Genomic DNA, 18,630 nt, shown 5'->3' with positions numbered 1-18,630 from the left:
AAATAGAGGAGATGTTGAGCTGCAGACAGGCACAACAAAAACAGTTACACATTTAAGCTTTTGATCAAAAGGCCTTCTTCCAAAGTAGAAAATATACACAAATTCACACAAGCACAGCCCATAAACGCATGACCAATGTCTCTGACTGCTATGGCTGGCCAGCACTGCCATCTCTAGCTTCCCACCGCAGCTCGACCTCTACACCATAGTGGCCCCTCAACCCTGGGCCACTACAGTGTTCAGTTCTTAGCTAGACACTTGCTGAAGACAGATAGGGAAGTTGATGAAATGTTGTGAAAGGAAAATAACAGTTAACTCATCTGAAAACCCAAAAACATGTAAATCATGACTTAACTACGTGTGGAAATCTAAAATTGTTTTAACTTTCATTATGTTCGTAGGATTTATGTCATCATAGTGCTTCTGTTAACAGCACAGTGCAATGTTTGTATTTGCATTAGATAGGCCGCATACATTATGATCTAGAGCTTGGTTTTAAATTATTTCAGAAACACACATTGAAACTTTTGTATTCGTTGTTACACATTCATACTACTTATACTTCTTTCACAAGTTTCTGTAATTTTCTCCTTATCTGCTGTGTTACTTCCAATGTGAATGTAAACTCATGAATATATACCATGGTGGTGGTATGTATAATGGGGGAACAGAATAGCAACAACTGCCCCTGAGATTCAGTTTTTGGATGTGTGAAGCATTATAACCAATGTTAAAGCTGTTCTGTGTATGGGAACAAGACAGGGAGAGAGTCAGTAATTCATATGAGGATGTGTAAATGTTCATCAAGATGTGATAGTGTTCACTATGATGAGTAACATGGATGACAATCAGTAGTGGAAGAGTAATCTGCAGCAAACATTGCTTTGCTTAGAAAATTGAATAGAAATGTCAGGACAATATTCTTGTTTCCTCAGTGACTGAGGTTATTTACAAATAGTGTCATCACCACTGTTATTGCTATTTTGAGTTTTCTTTTCCCTTGCTTCTCACATTGGATCAGATGACACATTTATTATTTCAAATGTGTGGCGTGTCGTAATGGGTGTACAGATTTTGTTTGCTAACTAAAGAAATAAAAATGAAATCTTCTTATCCTTTTTTAACTGGAAAATTTTCTTTTTGATTTCAGAGAACTAAGTAGTAACAGAATTGCATGGACAGTTGAAGATGATTATATCGATGGTGTATACAGTAGCTTACGACAGTTAACAGAATTGAGCTTATGTTCTAATGAAATAAAGACTATCAACAAGAAAGCATTTATAGGTCTTGACCGAATCACTCGACTGGATCTCAGAAACAATAGTATTGTATCCATTCAAGAAAATAGCTTCAGTGCTCTTCAACATCTGAAAGAAGTTCGCATGAATACGAGTGATATGTTATGTGATTGTAAAATGAAATGGTTTGCTATTTGGCTGAAACAGTTTAGTGTTAACAAGTCAGTGATGGCTGTTTGTGCATTTCCTGAAAGGCTGAGAGGTGTACCAGTTTTGCAAGTTTCTATAAATGATTTTACTTGTGGTAAGTACAAGTTATTACAGCATTCAAATTTTGTATTATGTGATATCAAAAATCAGGGTTACCAAGTTTAAAGTATTATTATGCACTGTGCCAGCAATTACTGGCAGTACTAAGTATACATACTCATCATGAAGTGTGGGTTATTATGCGAAAATAATTTCTGTGTCTCTCTACAGAACATGTTATTGATAAAGGTAATATGCAGTTGCCTCATCTCAAACTGTTGTTATGAAATAACATCACTGATTTGGAATAAGAGGAGATGGATCTTCAACATATAAACTTTGAAACTTGAAGTTCTGCTTGTACACGAAATGTTACTTGTTGAGGAGGGTTGAGGGGTTTGAACATTGTATTATCTACTGTTAATAATCAACTGATTGCTTTTAACTTCATTATGTGCAGTCATAATACCCAACAGTTTCAAATAAGAGGCTTTGCACAAAGCAAATCTGTCTCAAATTTGGATGTACATGGCATTAGTTAGCACAAAAAAGTGTTTAATAGCTTGCATTGATTTGTCTAATAGCAAATTATTTGACCTGTATATGTAGTTCTTGACAAGGCAGATAGTATGTATATATTTTCTGAAAGTAGTTAGTTAGTTAGTTTCATGTTCCATGAATCAGTTAACACAGAAATTGTAATGATGTGGAATAAGGCATTTTACATGCTGAACATTTATAAGGTTTTTTTGCTTTTCATCTTTATAAAAATACAGATGTGAGTTGGTAATTCTTACCCACCACCTCTTACACATTACAATAATAGAAATTCCTTTATGGAATAAGAGTTGTCAAGGAGAAACTTTTTCAGTTTGTTTTCAAAATTTTACTTTGTTGTGTGTCACACATTTTATATATATAAACTCAAGTTTGTTATGACCTAAAGTGACCATCAGTGCACCTGTAACGTCCTATTTGGTTAGTGTAAAATCATAGAATGTGCTAATTCTATATTTTTAAGTGTTCCATAATGATTAATTGTGTGAATGTACTCCAACTGTGACACACAGTGATTTTATGACCTGGAATAAGATATTTAAACATGACCTCAATGTTCGGTTTGTTTCAGATGAATTTCCTAAACCCAATATAATTGAAAGTCCACAGAGCCTTGTAGCATTGAAGGGAGATAACATTACATTGCACTGCAAGGCATCTTCTTCTTCTCTACATCCAATGGCTTTTCACTGGAAGAAGGACAATGTTAATCTTAATGCCGCAAGTACAAAGCAGACAGCAAAAAGTTTAGGAGATAAAGGTTGTGAACAGACTTCAGAGCTAGTGATATTCAATATAAGTCTGCGTGAAACTGGCCGATACCAGTGTGTGGTTTCAAACAATTTTGGATCTACATACTCGAACAAGTCCAGGATAACTGTTTTAGGTATTTATGTAATTTTCTTGTTATTTTAGTTTAATGGCATGACTCCTGTTGTACATTCCATCATTTGTCAAGATTAATAAGTAACAGTGGTGTGGGTAATAGTAACCCAGAGGTAACTGCCTCAATTCATAATAGTATAAGAAATTTTAATTATCGGAGTTTTGGTAATAAGTGGTGGCATAAAACGTGATACAGATTAAATTCAAAATTTTTCTATGTGCATTGTTGTAAAGTCACAGGATATTGTTCCATCTGTCAAACAAGCTTGTCAACCCTTACAGTAAAATTTTAATTCTGTGTTGGTGTACACATATAATTAAGTTCACCTGACACACAAATAGTCCACTTGTAACATTATGTAACTCCACCATGTGCCTGAGTAACAGCTGCAGATAGACGTGCCATGGACTACACAAAATGTTGAGTGTAGGCAGCAGTAGTAGGGCTACACTGGTTAGAGTGCAATCTGCATTGTTGCCAGATCCCCTCCCTCTCATCCTCCCCCCCCCCCTCATGACATCATTAAGACATCATGCATCGTTACCAGATTTCTCCTCCTCCCACTCCTATAATACTGTTGGCCAATTGCCCTTTGTATAAAAATGGCAGAAACTTATAAAAGGCAGGGAATTCAAAAGTAACCCAATTATGTTGCAGGGTTTTTGTCCACTCATATGATGTTGCTGTGTAAGTCAAAGTGGAAGGCAAAAGAGGGAACAGACCACATGGCTGCTTCCTTACACCTTAGCAACAGACACGGAAGTGCTACCCAGTGTTGATAATACTTCTGAATCAATGCGGGATGCCTCTCCTGCTGGCCCAGCAGCCTATTTTCCTCCATCCTGATTTAGGTTTTCCGTATTTCCCTAAATCAGTCCAGGCAAATGCCGGGATGGTTCCTCTGAAAGGACATGGCCGATTTCCTTCCCCATCCTTACCTAATCCGATGAGACCGATGACCTCGCTGTGTGGTCTTCTTCCCCAAAACAACCCAACCTATTTTCCTCCCCAATCCGGACGAGTGCAGATGAGGGGTATGCTAGTAATTGGGAGTTCCCAAGTTAAGGCAGGTAATGGGGCCCCTTGGTGGGGGGAATGCCGGTGTGCACTTGGTATGTTGGCAGGGGGAGGGGAGGGGGCTTGTCTGAGACATGGAGGCTACTTTCAGTGGATAGCTGATTTGGTGGTGGAAGATTAATATGATATTAGTAAACTGCAGAAGTATCCAAGGAAAGGTCCTAGAATTGGTGCTGCTAATTGGAGATTATAATGCCCAGAAAGTTGGTTGTAAGTGGAAGGGAATAGCAACAACATCCTAATATCAAATTGGAATATTTATGTTAGGAATAAGTTAGTCATCGAGAGTGGCGGCATATTTATTGCACTAAAGAATTCAATAATATCTAATGCGGTCATCACGGATTCTGAAAGCGAATTAATCTGGGTGAAGTTAAGCATCAAAGGTCAGCCAAAATCGATAATCAGATGCTTTTATAGACTGCATGAGTCAGGGGTTGTAGTATTAGAGCACTTCAGAGAAAACTTGCAAAATATAATTAATAACTTTCCTGATCATGCTGTTGTAATAGGGGATGACTCCAACTTTCCAGGCATAGATTGAGAGAGTCATGCTGTCAAAATTGGTGCCAGAAACAGATTCGTGTGACATTATTCTGTATGTTTTGTCTGAAAATTACTTCAAGCAGATAATTAGAGAATCAACTCGAGAAGGAAACTTCTAAGCCTAGCAATGAAAAGATCTGTACTTGCCCAATCAGTTACTCTGTAAGAAGGTATCATAAGGCTATGATAGTAACTATGACTACATTTATTACAAGCAATGTTAATAAAAGTAGGAAAATTAGCAAGGCTGAGAGAATAAAAATTGCCAAATATCTGAGTAGTCAACATCAAATACTCCATGCTGAGGATGAACATGTGGAGAACAAATGGAAAAATTTCAAAAGTGTCGTTCAATATGCCTTAGACAAGTATGTTTTGAGGAAGGTCTTGAGCAATGGGAAGGACCCAGTGTGGGTTAATAGGTATGTTAGAAAACTGATACATAAACAAAGAGTTTCATCACAGTTTCAAGAGAAGTCAAAACCTAGCAAACAAACAAAAACTGAACAAGGCAAAAAAGGAAAAATAACCATAAGGAAACCAATGAGAGAAGCATTCAGTGACTTTGAAAGTAAAATTTTGTCAGCTGATCTGACTAGAAACCCTAAGACATTTTGTTCATATGTAAAACCAGTAAGCAGTTCAAAATTATCTATTCAGTAAGTCATTTAATATACAGGCACTGAAACAGAAGGTAACAGAGAGACAGTCTAAATACTGAATTTGGCCTTTCAAAATTGTTTCACCGCAGAAGATTGTAATATTGTCCCTCCTTTCAATCATCATACAAACGTTGAAATAGCAGATATTGGGATAACCAATTATGGAATAGAAAAGCAATTACAGCTGCTTAGTAGTGGAAAGGCATCCGGACATGATGAGATACATATAAGATTCTACAAAGATGTGAAAGAATGTGCTCCTCTTCTAGCAGCTGGTTATCGTAGTTCGCTGAAGCAATCAAGAGTACCTAGTGGCTGGAAAAAAAGCGCAGGCCATTCCCGTTTTTTGAGAAGGGCCATAGGACAGATGCACATAATTATAAGCCTGTATCGTCAATATCAGTGTGTTGTAGATTTATGGAACACATGTAATGATCAAGAATTATGACTTTTTTTGGAGAAATTAAATCTCCTGCATAAAAATAAACATGGATTCTGCAAACAAAGATCTTGAAAAGCTCAACTCATGTTTGTTGACTTCAGGTAGGCATTTGACACCGTCTCATACTACCATTTAATGAAAAAAATATGAGCTTACTGAGTATCGGACCTGATTTGCGACATCCTTGCAGATAGAAATCAACATGTCGCTCTTAACAGAACAAAATCAACAACTGTAAAGGTAATTTCCGAGATTAAAGCGGAGCTCACCATCTGCAGCATTGTCGACAGAACAGACTGTGGTTCTTTGATGTAGAGTCGAGTGGAGTGTGTGAATCAGAGGCTCAGACGGTTCTGTGACCGTGTAGGCTGCAGATTCCTTGACTTGCGCCATCGGGTGGTGGGTTTCTGGGTTCTGCTGAATAGGTCAGGAGTCCACTACACACAGGAAGCAGCTACACGGGTAAGGGGGGGGGGGGGGTGGAAGGGACTGGGCAGTTTTTTTAGGTTAGAGGGTCTCAGGAAACCACAGAAAGGGTGTCCATCTAAAAGGGGGCAGGTAAAACACAGTAAGGTAGTTGTAGAAACAATCGGTATTGTAGTTGTAAACTGTCGTAGCTGTGTTGGGAAAGAACCAGAGCTTCAAGCCCTAATATAAATCACTGAAGCTCAAATGGTTATAGGTACAGAAAGCTGGCTAAAGCCGGAAATAAGTTCAGCCAAAATTTTTTTCAAATGATCTAAGTGTCCAGAAAGGATAAATTAAATACAGTTGGTGGTGGAGTATTTATTGCTGTCAGAAGTAACTTGCCTTGTAGTGAAATTGAAGTAGATAGTTCCTGCGAAATAGTATGGGTAGAGGTTATACTTGACAATTGGCCTAAACTATTAATTTGATTGTTTTACTGGACCCCCCCCCCCCCCCCCCCCCCCAGGACTCAGAAGATACAGTTGCTGAACATTTCAAAGAAAACTTGAGTTTCATTTCAAATAGGTACCCCACTCACACAATTATAGTTGGTGGCGACTTCAATCTACCCTTGATATGCTGAAAAATTATATGTTTAAAGCTAGTGGCAGGCATAAAACGTCATCCGAAATTGTACTGAATGTTTTCTTAGAAAATTATTTTGAACAATTAGTTCATGAGCCTACTCGAAGCGTAAATGGTTGCAAAGGCATACTTGACCTCTTAGCAACAAATAATCCTGGACAAATAGGGAGTATATAGGGATTGATGACCACAAGGCAGTTGCTGCTAAGCTGAATACCTTAACACCCGCAACCATCAAAAAGAAACGCAAAGTACATATATTTAAAAAAGCTGATAAAAATGCTCTTAATGCCTTTTTAAGAGACAGTCTCCACTCCTTCTGATCTGATCACGTAAGCATAGAAAAGATGTGGAATGATTTCAAAAAGGTAGTATCAACGGCAATTGAGAGATATATACCACATAAATTAATAAGTGATGGTATTGATCCCCCATGGTATACAAAATGGGCCAGATCGCTGTTGCAGAAGCAACGAGAAAAGCATGCCAAATTTAAAAGAACACAAAATCCCGAAGATTGGCAAAGTTTTGTAGAAGTTTGAAATATAGCACGTGCTTCAACGCGAGATGCTAATAATTTCCGCAACGAAACTCTGTCTCAGAATCTGGCAGAATACCCAAAGAAATTGTGGTCACATATAAAGCACACCAGTGGCAAGACACAATCAATACCTTCACTGCACGATAGCAACAGTGAAGTCACTGATGACAGTGCCACCAAAGCAGAGTTATTAGACACTGTTTTCCGAAACTCCTCCACCAAAGAAGTCGAAATAAATATTCCTGAATTCCAATCAAGAGCAACTGCGAAGATGAGAAACATAGAAGTAGATATCCTCGGTGTAGCAAAGCAGCTTAAATCACTTAATAAAGGCAAGGCTTCTGGTCCAGATTGTATACCAGTCAGGTTCCTTTCAGAGTATGCAGAAGCAATAGCTCCATATTTGGCAATTATGTACAACCACTCGCTGACAGAAATTTCAGTACCTAAAGACTGGAAAGTTGCTCAAGTCACACCAATACCCCAAAAGGGAAATAGGAGAAGGCCCATATAACTAATGTCAATTTCCTGTAAGGTTTTGGAACATATACTGTATTCGAACATTATAAAGTACCTCGAAGAAAACGATTTACTGACACATAGTCAGCACGGATTCAGAAAATAGTGTTCTTGCGGAACACAACTAGCTCTTTATACTTACGAAGTAATGAGTGCTATTGGCAGGGGATGTCAAATTGACTCCATATTTTTAGATTTTTAGAAGGCTTTCTACACCGTTCCTCACAAGCGTCTTCTAACCAATCTGTGTGCCTATGGAATATCACCTCAGTTGTGCGACTGGATTCATGATTTCCTGTCAGAAAGGTCACAGTTCATAGTAATAGATGGAAAGTCATCGAGTAGAACAAATGTAATATCCAGCATTCCTCAAGGAAGTGTTATAGGCCCTCTATTGTTCCTGATCTATGTTAATGACGTAGGAGACAATCTGAGTAGCACTCTTAGATTATTTGCTGATGATGCTGTCATTTGCCATCTTGTAAAATCATCAGATGACCAAAATGAATTGCAAAATGATTAGATAAGATATCTGTGTGGTACAGCAAGTGGCAATTGACCCTGAATAAAGAAAAGTGTGAAGTTATTCACATGAGTACTAAAAGAAATTTGCTGAATTTCGATTACGCGATAAGTCCCACAAATCTGAAAGCTGTAAATTCAACTAAATACTTAGGGATTACAATTACCCTAAATTGGAACGCTCGCATAGGTGATGTGGGTAGAGCAAACCAAAGACTGTGATTCATTGCAGAACACTTAGAAGGTGCAACAGATCTACTAAAGAGACTGCTTACACCACGCTTGTCCGCCCAATTCTGGAGTATTGCTGTGCGATGTAGGATCCGTATCAGGTGGGACTGACAGGTGATATTGAAAAAGTTCAAAGAAGGGCGCCTCATTTTGTATTATCGCGAAATAGGGGAGATAGTGCCACAGACATGATACTTGAATTGGAGTGGCAATCATTAAAACAAAGGCATTTTTTGTTGCGACGGGATCTTCTCATGAAATTTCCATCACCAGATTTCTCCTCAGATTGTGAAAACATTCTGCTGGTACCCACCTACATAGGGAGAAATGATCATCACAATAAAATAAGAGAAATCAGGGCTCACACAGAAAAATTTAAGTGCTCATTTGTCCCGCGCTGTTAGAGAGGGGAACGGTAGAGAAAGCTTGAAGATGGTTCATTGAACCCTCTACCAGGCACTTAATTGTGAACATCAGAGTAATCACGTAGATATATATGTAGATGTACCCTGCGGAAGTGTAATTGGACAGTTATTGTTTACAGTGTGTATATATATACGATACAGTAGAAAGTGTTAGAAGCTCTTTAAGACTATTCGCAGATGATGTGGTCATATGTAAAAAAAAGTAGCAATGCCAGAAGACAGAATCGATTTACAAAATGATCTACAGAGGATTGATGAACGATGTCTTTCAATTGAGACTGAACATTAATAGAGATTAAATGTAATATATTGTGCATACACAGGAAAAGAAATACACTACTGTGCAACCACACTACTGATGCCAAATTGTTGACCGAGTGAAGTGGCGCAGTGGTTAGCACACTGGACTCGCATTTGGGAGGACGACGGTTCAATCCCATCTCCGACCATCCTGATTTAGGTTTTCCGTGATTTCCCTAAAGCCTTTCAGGCAAATGCAGGGATGGTTCCTTCAAAAGGGCACGGCCGATTTCCTTCCCCATCCTTCCCTAACCCGAGCTTGTGCTCCATCTCTAATGACCTCGTTGTTGATGGAACGTTAAACACTAATCCCCTCCTCCTCCAAATTGCTGGAAATAGTATATACCAAAAAATATGTAGGAGTACCTACGTGGAATGCCACATAAAACAAATAGTGGGAAAACCAGATGCCAAACTAAGATTCATAGGAGGAATGTTCAGGAAATGTAACTCATCCATGAAAGGAGTGGTTTGGAGTGTGTTTGTGTGACTGATTATTGAGCATTGTTCATCAATTTGGGACCCATACCAGGTGGGACTGAAAGCAGAGAGAGAGAGTAGATCCAATGAAGGATGGTGTGTGTTGACACAAGATCATTTACTTGGTGCTAGAGCTTCACTGAGACACTCAATAAACTCCATTGCCATACACTGCAAAAGAGGTGTTACGGAGAGGTTTGCTATTGAAATTTCGAAAGAGTGCTTTTCGAGAAGATTCAGACAGCATATTACCTCCTCTGAGATATGTCTTGTGAAATGACTTTAAATTCAATAAATTAGAGCTGATACAGAGGTGTACCAATAATCATTCTTCCCATATCCCATTCACGAATGGAAAAGGGAAGGGGGGATCAGTTAGTGGTACCAGAAGTACCCTCCACAACTCACTGTCAGGCAGCTTGTGGAGTATTGATGTAGATGTGGAAGTAGGGTAATTGTCCTAAGTGTAAAATGGTGGCAAATTTAAAAAAAAAATCTATGATGGAACATTATCCTGTTTGTGTGAAATTAAAAAATTCCAAGATGGTTGACTTGGCAATATTTGTGCAGCCCTATGACATTAGAATCCAAGATGGAGGACCTGGGAATACGGGTGCAGGCTGCATGGTTGTCAGATATTATGTCTTCTGAGTGTAGAGTCCTATCTTAAGTGTTATATTATGGTAAACTGTATCAAAGTTTAATTCTGCTTTTGCTATGTGTAAACAGTTTCTCCCATCCCAGTTTTCTGCTCGCTTGTGCTGTGTAGTAGGAATAGGATAGGAACAATTGTGTCTCTCTTTAAACAAAAAATACGGGAAGAGTCCCTTCCATGCACATTCCAAAGTTCACAAACACCGTGCTACCACCACCGTGCTGGGCTTCCATACCAACCGAGTACGATAAGGCCGCCATTCCATCACCTACCTCACCAAGCCAAGTCACTGTACTGTACTGGTATCGGAGGAGTGGAGCTGTGTGCTGGCAGCATCTCACCCGCCACTCAACTGGTCCTGGTAGCTTAGAACCAAAGAACCAACATGTTCTAAGTTTAAAATGATTGATATCCCACACAGACCTTCTGCAGGGAAATTAAAAAAAATTCAAGCATATTTGTTGCGTGGTGAGAACTTGTACAGTGGCTCAGGAGCAAAAAAAAAAAAGAAAAAAAAATCAGGTACTGTGTTTGTAAAATTCACCACAAAACATTCATGTGTGTGGTGGATGGCAACTACTAAAACAGGCAGTAACTTGCCTTGTACATAGACATGCCCAGACTCTCTCGAAACACCTCAAACTTACTTACACCTGCTGTGTCTTAGGGACATTTTAAAGCAAAATATAATTTATGGATGTCTGTCTTATTGCATCAATGAGGGACTTACGCTCTATCTTGAGGATGACATTATTGTCTCACATGACTATTTTTGGTGGCACATTACCACCACCCTCAGGCCTCACCACTGCCAAAAGAGTATTAGATTTCCATGGTGCATTTATTGTGGATTCCTCATTACTACCACTATACATGGGCTAGCTTTCCTCAGGAGTCTCTACTCAACACTGTGTTGTCTCTGTTGCATTGGAGACAACACAGTTGTGAGTAGAGACTCCTGAGGAAAGCTAGCACATGTGTACTTGTATTGAGCCACAATAAATGCACCAAGAAAATCTAATAATCATTTGGCAGTGGTGGGGCCTGAGGATGGTGGTAATGTGCCGCCGAAGCTAGTCGTGTGAGACAAAGTCTTTCTAAATATACAGCTGTGGTGGTACTTTTTCCCACACATTTACATGTGTTTACAACTTCATTTGCAACTGTCAAAAGTGTGGCAAATCCATGTGACAGGAAAATACCATCATTTTACAACAGTGGCAGTCAGTTGTTGTGCACTCTGCATCTCAACATTAAAAAGTACCAATAGTGATATGGGCAAGACTCCAGTGCCCCCTGTTTGATGGATGCTGAACACTACATGCTGTCCAGGAAAGAGCACCATCATTCATAAACACATTCCATAGGTATGACGCAGGTGCTCCAATCACCACTTCACAATGCTGCTGCAGTCATCTGCCCATTTATAGAATTGTGCATCCCCTATTGGCCTGGAGGGACTCAAGTTTCAGTCCAGTGCTGCTGAATTGTGAAACGTCGTGCCCATAAGTGATCGCTTGGGAGTGATACTTCTATTTGCTAGAAAGGTGGGATATATACAGTATAGTCCATACAGCAAATCATTGAATCTTTGTGTCAATTTTATTCCAAAGTCAACAAATACTGTACGAAAATTAATGAAATTTTCTACTTAAATCAATATATTGGTACTTCTAACCAGCTCCCTACCAGTACAGTTTCGTCTGGATTACATGTATCTTTTATGATCCTTGAAGAATGTATCTTTTATGATCCTTGAAGAATGTCTCTCATTTTGTTTGGTCTCTGTTGTCATACATACTTCATAAGCATACCAAACAAATTTGTACACTTGATTCTACTGGCATCTTCAGTGCCATCTCCATTATGGTACATGACAATTTTTTTACTCCAAGAAGTCTGTCTTTCATTAGCTCTTCCTAATACTATTTTTATAAGATCATCTCATTTTTGTGTGTCAGACCTGCTCCCCTACCATTCAACCTGTACATTCAAAAACCAAGTATACGAGGGCCGTTCAGAAAGTAACCTCCGGTTGATTTAAAAAAATACACCAAGTTAAATAAAAATATTTTAATATATACATCTTACAACTACATCTTTGCACTATTTTTCTACATAGTCTCCATAGCGATTGAGGCACTTATCGTATCTCTTCACAAGCTTTGAAATTCCTTCTGCATAAAAATCACCCGCTTGTGCCTGGAGCCAGCCTGTGACTGCATCTTTGAGCTCTTCGTCGTCATCAAACCGCTGTGACCCGAGCCATTTCTTCAAATGCATGAAGAGGTGATAATCACTTGGTGCCAGGTCTGGGCTGTAAGGTGGATGGTTGATAACGTCCCACTTGAAGGACTCAAGAAGGGCCGTTGTTCTGCGAGCAGAGTGAGGACGGGTGTTATTGTGCAAAAAAACGATACCGGAAGTCAGCATACCACGGCGTTTGTTCTGTATAGCCCGTCGTAACTTTTTTATTGTTTCACAGTACACGTCTTGATTAATGGTCGTACCACGTTCCATGAATTCAACCAAAAACACCCCTTTGGCGTCCCAAAACACCGTTGCCATCAGTTTTCTGGCAGAAAAATCTTGCGAGGCTTTTCTTGGTTTGGTAGATGAATTTGAATGTGCCCACATCTTTGATTGTTCTTTTGTCTCAGGGTTCACGTACTTAATCCAGGTTTCGTCACCAGTCACGATTCTGTTTAACAATGGTTCTCCTTCGTCCTCATAACGTGACAGAAAGTCTAATGCAGAGGCCATTCTTTGAGTTTTGTGGTGGTCGGTAAGAATTTTGGGCACCCATCGTGCACAGAACTTATGGTAACCCAATCTTGCTGTCACTATCTCGTACAAGAGAGTCTTAGAAATCTGTGGAAAACCAGTAGACAACTCCGATTGGGCAGTTCCGATCTTCTCAATCATTATGACAGAATGCATAATATTATCAAAGATTTGAGGAATGGGACATCAGTGAAATGTTTTTTATGGTTTTGGTAGTCATACTGAACACAACCCCCCCCCCCCCCCCATGAACCATGGACCTTGCCGTTGGTGGGGAGGCTTGCGTGCCTCAGCGATACAGATAGCCGTACCGTAGGTGCAACCACAATGGTGGGGTATCTGTTGAGAGGCCAGACAAACGTGTGGTTCCTGAAGAGGGGCAGCAGCCTTTTCAGTAGTTGCAGGGGCAACAGTCTGGATGACTGACTGATCTGGCCTTGTAACAATAACCAAAACGGCCTTGCTGTGCTGGTACTGCGAACGGCTGAAAGCAAGGGGAAACTACAGCCGTAATTTTTCCCGAGGGCATGCAGCTTTACTGTATGATTAAATGATGATGGCGTCCTCTTGGGTAAAATATTCCGGAGGTAAAATAGTCCCCCATTCGGATCTCCGGGCGGGGACTACTCAAGAGGATGTCGTTATCAGGAGAAAGAAAACTGGCATTCTACGGATCGGAGCGTGGAATGTCAGATCCCTTAATCGGGCAGGTAGGTTAGAAAATTTAAAAAGGGAAATGGATAGGTTGAAGTTAGATATAGTGGGAATTAGTGAAGTTCGGTGGCAGGAGGAACAAGACTTCTGGTCAGGTGACTACAGGGTTATAAACACAAAATCAAATAGGGGTATTGCAGGAGTAGGTTTAATAATGAATAGGAAAATAGGAATGCGGGTAAGCTACTACAAACAGCATAGTGAATGCATTATTGTGGCCAAGATAGATACGAAGCCCACACCTACTACAGTAGTACAAGTTTATATGCCAACTAGCTCTGCAGATGACGAAGAAATTGAAGAAATGTATGATGAAATAAAAGAAATTATCCAGATTGTGAAGGGAGACGAAAATTTAATAGTCATGGGTGACTGGAATTCGAGTGTAGGAAAAGGGAGAGAAGGAAACATAGTAGGTGAATATGGATTGGGGGACAGAAATGAAAGAGGAAGCCGCCTGGTAGAATTTTGCACAGAGCACAACATAATCATAACTAACACTTGGTTTAAGAATCATGAAAGAAGGTTGTATACCTGGAAGAACCCTGGAGATACTAAAAGGTATCAGATAGATTATATAATGGTAAGACAGAGATTTAGGAACCAGGTTTTAAATTGTAAGACATTTCCAGGGGCAGACGTGGACTCTGACCACAATCTATTGGTTATGACCTGTAGATTAAAACTGAAGAAACTGCAAAAAGGTGGGAATTTAAGGAGATGGGACTTGGATAAACTAAAAGAACCAGAGGTTGTACAGAGATTCAGGGAGAGCATAAGGGAGCAATTGACAGGAATGGGGGAAATAAATACAGTAGAAGAAGAATGGGTAGCTTTGAGGGATGAAGTAGTGAAGGCAGCAGAGGATCAAGTAGGTAAAAAGACGAGGGCTAGTAGAAATCCTTGGGTAACAGAAGAAATATTGAATTTAATTGATGAAAGGAGAAAATATAAAAGTGCAGTAAGTGAAACAGGCAAAAAGGAATACAAACGTCTCAAAAATGAGATCGACAGGAAGTGCAAAATGGCTAAGCAGGGATGGCTAGAGGACAAATGTAAGGATGTAGAGGCCTGTCTCACTAGGGGTAAGATAGATACCGCGTACAGGAAAATTAAAGAGACCTTTGGAGATAAGAGAACGACTTGTATGAATATCAAGAGCTCAGATGGAAACCCAGTTCTAAGCAAAGAAGGGAAAGCAGAAAGGTGGAAGGAGTATATAGAGGTGCCCGACCGAGACTCGAACTCGGGACTCGGCTAAGCCATGTCTCCGCAATATCCTTTCTCTCAGGAGTGCTAGTTCTGCAAGGTTCGCAGGAGAGCTTCTGTAAAGTTTGGAAGGTAGGAGACGAGGTACTGGCAGAAGTAAAGCTGTGAGTACCGGTCGTGAGTCGTGCTTCGGTAGCTCAGTTGGTAGAGCACTTGCCCGCGAAAGGCAAAGGTCCCGAGTTCGAGTCTCGGTCGGGCACACAGTTTTAATCTGCCAGGAAGTTTCATATCAGCGCACACTCCGCTGCAGAGTGAAAATCTCATTCTGGAAACATCCCCCAGGCTGTGGCTAAGCCATGTCTCCGCAATATCCTTTCTTTCAGGAGTGCTAGTTCTGCAAGGTTCGCAGGAGAGCTTCTGTAAAGTTTGGAAGGTAGGAGACGAGGTACTGGCAGAAGTAAAGCTGTGAGTACCGGTCGTGAGTCGTGCTTCGGTAGCTCAGTTGGTAGAGCACTTGCCCGCGAAAGGCAAAGGTCCCGAGTTCGAGTCTCGGTCGGGCACACAGTTTTAATCTGCCAGGAAGTTTCATATCAGCGCACACTCCGCTGCAGAGTGAAAATCTCATTCTGGAAACATCCCCCAGGCTGTGGCTAAGCCATGTCTCCGCAATATCCTTTCTTTCAGGAGTGCTAGTTCTGCAAGGTTCGCAGGAGAGCTTCTGTAAAGTTTGGAAGGTAGGAGACGAGGTACTGGCAGAAGTAAAGCTGTGAGTACCGGTCGTGAGTCGTGCTTCGGTAGCTCAGTTGGTAGAGCACTTGCCCGCGAAAGGCAAAGGTCCCGAGTTCGAGTCTCGGTCGGGCACACAGTTTTAATCTGCCAGGAAGTTTCATATCAGCGCACACTCCGCTGCAGAGTGAAAATCTCATTCTGGAAACATCCCCCAGGCTGTGGCTAAGCCATGTCTCCGCAATATCCTTTCTTTCAGGAGTGCTAGTTCTGCAAGGTTCGCAGGAGAGCTTCTGTAAAGTTTGGAAGGTAGGAGACGAGGTACTGGCAGAAGTAAAGCTGTGAGTACCGGTCGTGAGTCGTGCTTCGGTAGCTCAGTTGGTAGAGCACTTGCCCGCGAAAGGCAAAGGTCCCGAGCTCGAGTCTCGGTCGGGCACACAGTTTTAATCTGCCAGGAAGTTTCATATCAGCGCACACTCCGCTGCAGAGTGAAAATCTCATTCTGGAAACATCCCCCGGGCTGTGGCTAAGCCATGTCTCCGCAATATCCTTTCTTTCAGGAGTGCTAGTTCTGCAAGGTTCGCAGGAGAGCTTCTGTAAAGTTTGGAAGGTAGGAGACGCGGTACTGGCAGAAGTAAAGCTGTGAGTACCGGTCGTGAGTCGTGCTTCGGTAGCTCAGTTGGTAGAGCACTTGCCCGCGAAAGGCAAAGGTCCCGAGTTCGAGTCTCGGTCGGGCACACAGTTTTAATCTGCCAGGAAGTTTCATATCAGCGCACACTCCGCTGCAGAGTGAAAATCTCATTCTGGAAAGTATATAGAGGGTTTATACAAGGGCGATGTACTTGAGGACAATATTATGGAAATGGAAGAGGATGTAGATGAAGATGAAATGGGAGATACGATACTGCGTGAAGAGTTTGACAGAGCACTGAAAGACCTGAGTCGAAACAAGGCCCCCGGAGTAGACAATATTCCATTGGAACTTCTGACGGCCGCGGGAGAGCCAGTCCTGACAAAACTCTACCATCTTGTGAGCAAGATGTATGAAACAGGCGAAATACCCTCAGACTTCAAGAAGAATATAATAATTCCAATCCCAAAGAAAGCAGGTGTTGACAGATGTGAAAATTACCGAACTATCAGCTTAATAAGTCACAGCTGCAAAATACTAACACGAATTCTATACAGACGAATGGAAAAACTAGTAGAAGCCAACCTCGGGGAAGATCAGTTTGGATTCCGTAGAAACACTGGAACACGTGAGGCAATACTGACCTTACGACTTATCTTAGAAGAAAGATTAAGGAAAGGCAAACCTACGTTTCTAGCATTTGTAGACTTAGAGAAAGCTTTTGACAATGTTGACTGGAATACTCTCTTTCAAATTCTAAAGGTGGCAGGGGTAAAATACAGGGAGCGAAAGGCTATTTACAATTTGTACAGAAACCAGATGGCAGTTATAAGAGTCGAGGGACATGAAAGGGAAGCAGTGGTTGGGAAGGGAGTAAGACAGGGTTGTAGCCTCTCCCCGATGTTGTTCAATCTGTATATTGAGCAAGCAGTAAAGGAAACAAAAGAAAAATTCGGAATAGGTATTAAAATTCATGGAGAAGAAATAAAAACTTTGAGGTTCGCCGATGACATTGTAATTCTGTCAGAGACAGCAAAGGACTTGGAAGAGCAGTTGAATGGAATGGACAGTGTCTTGAAAGGAGGATATAAGATGAACATCAACAAAAGCAAAACAAGGATAATGGAATGTAGTCTAATTAAGTCGGGTGATGCTGAGGGAATTAGATTAGGAAATGAGGCACTTAAAGTAGTAAAGGAGTTCTGCTATTTGGGGAGCAAAATAACTGATGATGGTCGAAGTAGAGAGGATATAAAATGTAGGCTGGCAATGGCAAGGAAAGCGTTTCTGAAGAAGAGAAATTTGTTAACATCCAGTATTGATTTAAGTGTCAGGAAGTCATTTCTGAAAGTATTCGTATGGAGTGTAGCCATGTATGGAAGTGAAACATGGACGATAAATAGTTTGGACAAGAAGAGAATAGAAGCTTTCGAAATGTGGTGCTACAGAAGAATGCTGAAGATTAGATGGGTAGATCACATAACTAATGAGGAAGTACTGAATAGGATTGGGGAGAAGAGAAGTTTGTGGCACAACTTGACCAGAAGAAGGGATCGGTTGGTAGGACATGTTCTGAGGCATCAAGGGATCACCAATTTAGTATTGGAGGGCAGCATGGAGGGTAAAAATCGTAGAGGGAGACCAAGAGATGAATACACTAAGCAGATTCAGAAGGATGTAGGTTGCAGTAGGTACTGGGAGATGAAAAAGCTTGCACAGGATAGAGTAGCATGGAGAGCTGCATCAAACCAGTCACAGGACTGAAGACCACAACAACAACAACTGAACACAACATTAACTTGGCAATGTTTTGACACCATGTTACAGTACTTATGTCCTTATTTTAAAGTAAAATCATCCAAGAAGTACTGTTTGGTCTGCTGGAGACACAGCTCTAAACGCTGTATAAACGTGTGACTTTTCCTCATGATATACACTGCTGGCCACCGTAAATGCAACACCAAGAAAGACAAGAGGTAGCACAACAAAATTTATTTTGTAGATAACATGTTGACCAAGTATCAAATGATTACGTTTACAGACGTCTGTGACATGTGGTTCCTGCCAGAATCAGTAGCCAGAGTAGCCGCCATTGTTGGAGATCACCACTGCCACACGTCTCGGCATTGAGTCAAAGAGACGTTGGATGTGTTCCTGGGGTACAGCAGCCCAAGTAGCT

The 18,630-nt window shown here is 40.8% G+C and overlaps 1 protein-coding gene across 1 annotated transcript in view; it reads left to right on the top strand.

Annotated features, from left to right (window-relative positions):
* The window catches only part of LOC124721522 (leucine-rich repeats and immunoglobulin-like domains protein 3), a 94,091-nt gene that overhangs the window by 49,387 nt on the left and 26,074 nt on the right, over nucleotides 1-18,630 (top strand). Inside the window, exons 8-9 of the mRNA XM_047246540.1 lie at nucleotides 1,151-1,545; nucleotides 2,620-2,934. Of these exons, the coding sequence (XP_047102496.1) occupies nucleotides 1,151-1,545; nucleotides 2,620-2,934 (710 nt within the window). The remainder of the gene's footprint in view (nucleotides 1-1,150; nucleotides 1,546-2,619; nucleotides 2,935-18,630) is intronic.

The sequence above is a fragment of the Schistocerca piceifrons genome, chromosome X (assembly GCF_021461385.2).
Source record: "Schistocerca piceifrons isolate TAMUIC-IGC-003096 chromosome X, iqSchPice1.1, whole genome shotgun sequence".
Lineage (NCBI taxonomy): Eukaryota > Metazoa > Arthropoda > Insecta > Orthoptera > Acrididae > Schistocerca > Schistocerca piceifrons.
Note: the sequence above shows the minus strand (reverse complement) of the source record. Positions and strands in the feature narration are given on the sequence as shown.